Source organism: Alnus glutinosa, chromosome 9, assembly GCF_958979055.1.
Source record: "Alnus glutinosa chromosome 9, dhAlnGlut1.1, whole genome shotgun sequence".
Taxonomy (NCBI): domain Eukaryota; kingdom Viridiplantae; phylum Streptophyta; class Magnoliopsida; order Fagales; family Betulaceae; genus Alnus; species Alnus glutinosa.
This window is the reverse complement of record NC_084894.1, coordinates 19,250,191-19,255,008: the sequence shown is the minus strand read 5'-3', so window position 1 is coordinate 19,255,008 and position 4,818 is coordinate 19,250,191. Positions and strand designations below refer to the sequence as shown.

At 38.6% G+C, this 4,818-nt stretch overlaps 1 protein-coding gene across 1 annotated transcript; it reads right to left on the bottom strand.

Moving 5' to 3' along the window:
• Positions 1–732: 732 nt before the first annotated feature.
• On the bottom strand, positions 733–3,625 carry LOC133877050 (elongation factor 1-alpha). The gene is made up of 3 exons (XM_062315283.1): positions 3,503–3,625; positions 2,041–2,521; positions 733–1,943 (listed from the first exon to the last, which is right to left on the bottom strand). The coding sequence occupies exons 2-3, from the start codon at positions 2,500–2,502 to the stop codon at positions 1,062–1,064; spliced, it is 1,344 nt and encodes a 447-aa protein (XP_062171267.1). The 5' UTR covers positions 2,503–2,521; positions 3,503–3,625; the 3' UTR covers positions 733–1,061.
• Positions 3,626–4,818: the final 1,193 nt, after the last annotated feature.

Sequence of the window (4,818 nt, the reverse complement as noted above, 5' to 3'; positions counted from 1 at the left end):
AACATTCTCACTTCCAACAAATTCTAACGAATCTTAACAAACCCATTAACCCGTCCAAAGCTCAATCAATTATAATTAATAACCAAATTCTTACATTCCTCACTCCTAATAAAAATTTCGTCATTAAAATTTTAAAATCTCAAAACAATAATACAAGAAAGAATAGTAACATCACCTGAACATATGTAGTCTCATAAGTTCCTTACAAGATTAATTCTTGAATAGCATCATCTCATCATCTTTTTCCAACACATTATGAACCAAAAGTTCTTTATAGACCACTTTCTGACTCAACCTAAGGTCCTTGTAGATCTCTAACATGATCTTAAACCACTCTCTTGCAATACATGGTATGTACAGATTGGGTCTAGTTTCTAAAACTCCCATTGTATTGATTATGCTTTTCATAATTATATAATAATAAACATTGAAAATATAAAACTAATGTTTTACATGTACATATATAAATACAAAATATATATTAAACATTGGACATATACATTAATGTCCATGTAATACATTAATGTCCATGTTTTACATGTACATATCCAATCATCATCAACTCCACTCTCAAACTTTTGATGAAATAAATGCAAAATCATTGCAAAATTTAATCTGAATACTGAAATATTTATAACCCAGGACGAAGATTTATGGTAGTCATAGATGAAATTTGCATTAACGTAATTAAAAATATTGGGGAACCAAGGGGCTCGGGGTATAAAGAGCATATATAGAAATTAGTTTATAACTGCGACAGAAACAACACAATGACAAAACTTTTGAGCCGCCTCAGAAAAACTGACGCACCTCGACACAAAAATACAGAAAAACAAACACAAATAACTTAAAAGACTAAGCCATAGTATAGTGTCATGCCACCGCCTATCAAGCACCCAATTCTGAGACCGGGTACCCAACAACGAAGGTATAAAACTGTGACATACGAAATAAAGCAAACATGCCAAAGCCGTACTGACAATTACCAAGTTTTTATCATAACTGTCAATGTGAAAGTAGGCATGATCTGCAGAAATCTGCATATGAAGAACCAGCACGGTTCACTTCTTCTTAGCTGCGGACTTGGTGACCTTTGCACCACTTGGATCCTTCTTCTCTACACCCTTTATGACTCCAACAGCCACAGTCTGGCGCATGTCCCTCACGGCAAACCGACCAAGTGGAGGATACTCGGAGAAAGTCTCCACCACCATGGGCTTGGTGGGAATCATCTTCACGATCCCTGCATCACCATTCTTCAAAAACTTAGGCTCCTTCTCTATCTCCTTACCAGATCGCCTGTCAATCTTGGTCACTAGCTCGGCAAACTTCACGGCAATGTGGCAGGTGTGGCAGTCGAGCACTGGAGCATAACCATTACCAATCTGACCGGGATGGTTCATGATGATGACCTGGGAGGTGAAGTTAGCAGCCTCCTTGGCAGGATCGTCCTTGGAGTTAGAAGCAACAAAACCACGCTTGAGATCCTTCACAGCAACATTCTTTACGTTGAAGCCAACGTTGTCACCAGGAAGGGCCTCCAGGAGAGCTTCGTGGTGCATCTCAACGGACTTGACTTCAGTTGTCAGTCCAGTAGGCCCAAAGGTCACAACCATACCAGGCTTGATGATACCTGTCTCAACACGTCCAACAGGGACAGTTCCAATACCGCCAATCTTGTAGACATCCTGGAGTGGGAGACGGAGGGGCTTGTCTGATGGCCTCTTGGGCTCCGAGAGCAAGTCAAGAGCCTCAAGGAGGGTGGGGCCCTTGTACCAGTCGAGGTTTGTAGACCTCTCAATCATGTTGTCACCCTCAAAACCAGAGATGGGGACAAAGGGGATCTTGTCAGGGTTGTACCCAACCTTCTTCAGATAGGATGAGACTTCCTTAACGATTTCCTCATACCTTGCCTTGGAGTACTTGGGGGTTGTAGCATCCATCTACATACAAAAGCAACATTAGTAAAAGGCACATTTGGCACTTGCAACCATAAGTGACCGTAAGTATTCATTGCAATTTATAAATCATAGAGCTAACCTTGTTGCAGCAGCAAATCATCTGCCTCACACCAAGGGTAAAAGCAAGTAATGCATGCTCACGGGTCTGACCATCCTTGGAAATACCAGCTTCAAAACCACCAGTGGTGGAGTCAATAATGAGGACAGCACAGTCAGCCTGTGAGGTACCGGTGATCATGTTCTTGATAAAGTCACGGTGTCCAGGAGCATCAATGACAGTGCAGTAGTACTTGGTAGTCTCAAACTTCCACAAGGCAATGTCAATGGTAATACCACGTTCGCGTTCGGCCTTGAGCTTGTCCAACACCCAGGCATACTTGAATGACCTCTTGTTCATCTCAGCAGCCTCCTTCTCGAACCTCTCAATAACACGCTTGTCAATACCTCCAAGCTTATAGATCAAGTGCCCTGTGGTTGTCGACTTTCCAGAGTCGACGTGGCCAATGACCACAATGTTGATGTGAAACTTCTCCTTACCCATATTAGAATTCTAGAAGATGCTGTTACAAAAGCCAGATAAGCATCAAAGAACTAACCACAGATAAGCCAAAGGAGTCAAAACCAGAAAAGCCTAATAAGTACACAGGTACAAGTACCAAGAAATTAGATAACCAATTAAGAACTTATGATCAATTACAAGCTGCAGAAGGTGTCATGTGTTCTAGAACTTCAAATTCAAGTACATATATCAAAGCATCAAATGAGTTATATTCAAAACTTATAAATATGACACAAGTTGCACAATCCAATGATGAATTGACAATAATAGATCAAGATAAGCAACATAGACAAACGAAGCCAACATTTTCCCAGCTTAAAGTTCACAAATAAGCCCACAGATAGACATCTAAACCCAATCAGAAACCAAAACAAAATAAGAAAAACCCATCATATTATCATATTATCATTCAACAGAAGTAAACAAGATGAAGTCCGAGGATTGTCAACAAGCCACAAAAGGAAACAAAACAAAACCGACCAATCAGTGACAAACTTTTACGCTTTCAACAAAAAATTTTTGCTTCTATGAATAGGAACAAACTAATTTAGATCCACTAAATAAGAATACCGAAATCGTTAGCACAAATCAAATACATCTACTAACTATGACCTTTCCCGATAAATTTGGGAACCCTAGTAAAAGCCTCTCTAAGCTATCGAATATTTTCCTTTCTCAGTTGAGCTGAAGTCTACACAATCTCTACATATATATATATATATATATATATATATATATATATATATATATATATATATATAAATCTACACAATCGAATTTCATATTCCGATCTAATACGAGATTAATAAAGGAGAAGCTAAATAAGATAGAGATCAATCTGCTCAGAAACTAAAGAAGAAACCAAACAGTTAACAAAATATAAATTAGAAATCCAACACAATCCGAGCGTCTCAGAATCAACCATCTATAAAAACAGCAAACGGTGAAGAATCGAAGCGTCAATTGCAAGCAGATCGCTCACCTCGTAAGATAGACCTAGCCGCAACAGGGAGGCAGAGTGAGGAGAGCCAAGCGATAGCGAAGAGAGGACTCGAAGGTATATGAAGGGTTTGCGTGGTACTTATAGACGACAGGCACGTCACAGCTAGGGTTTCGGGTCTGTTATTTTTATATGATTAAATGACTTAGATACCCTTCATTTGAACTTAGAGCATCCCTAATCTTAGAGCATCCCTTGAGTTTCCCATTTTAAATTTCCCACTAAAATTTGATGAAAAATTCAAAAAAAGAAAATTACTTTATCAAACTCTCTATAATTTATTTAGGTTGGCTCTCGTCAGAATTTTACTTCAAATTTAACTCATGAATATAATGAGCTATTAAATATTTTATTATTTTCGTTTCGTTTCCTGCTTTCTTTTCCACTTTTAGCTGTTGAATATTTTTATCGGACCTGTATAGCTGTTGGTGACGTCGACAGTGCCTTTGAAGGAGCTACCAAACAAGACTCCGACAACTCGCTTGCGCGTGTCCTTGGCGACTCGGTTGTAGTTGTCGACAATGTTGAGCAGAACCAATGGGTGAACGATGACCTTCTCGATGGGCTTAGATGATACTTGCTGGGGCTTGATCACGTCCATCGGCGATATCTCAATGAGCCCTTGGGTGATATTTTCTGGGTCCTTTTATCTCCGTCTTTGCTATTTTTGCTCTGTTCTTTGAGTTTCTCCTGGAAAGAGTAAGAATTTTTGAAATCAAAATTGAATTTTTATTTTCTTTGCGAATTTCGAGGCAAAAAAATGTGTTTGGGTGTTGAATTTTTAGATTGAAAAATATTATTTTTTAATGGTAGAAAATTATTTGAGGTTTGAAAAGTTGTGTATAATGATTGGTATTGTGAAAAGTTGTGTAGAATAATAATTTATTATATATTGATTGTTTAATTAAAAAATAAATAAATAATTTTTTTTAAAAAAAAAAAAAAAAAAGCAAAGGGGTTGGGGTGACCACGCAGCCACCCCTAGTGGTCGGGGGTGACCACGCAGCCACCCCTAGTGGTCGGGGGTGGCGCGCGGCCACCCCCATCCTTTGCCTTTTTTTTTCTTTTTCTTTTTGTTTATTTAGTTTTTTAATTATTTTATTAATTAAATGTGGGACCCACGCGTTTTTGGAGACAACTTGTCCTGCGCGTGGGTCCCAGCCATCAAATCAGACTCATCAGAATGTCAATCTTAAATTGAGACAAAATTTGGATGGAATTCGGGTATTTTCGGCGGGTTTTAGAAAACCCGAATAGAATAAGGATTCTATTCTGAATCCAAACACACCATAAGAGAC

What these genes read in the sequence shown, in the direction of transcription:
- LOC133877050 (XM_062315283.1), bottom strand. Translation starts at nt 2,502, where the DNA reads ATGGGTAAGGAGAAGTTTCACATCAACATTGTGGTCATTGGCCACGTC. An exon ending in TGATTTGCTGCTGCAACAAG is followed by an intron (nt 1,944 to 2,040) that starts GTTAGCTCTATG and finishes TTTTGTATGTAG; the next exon opens with ATGGATGCTACAACCCCCAA.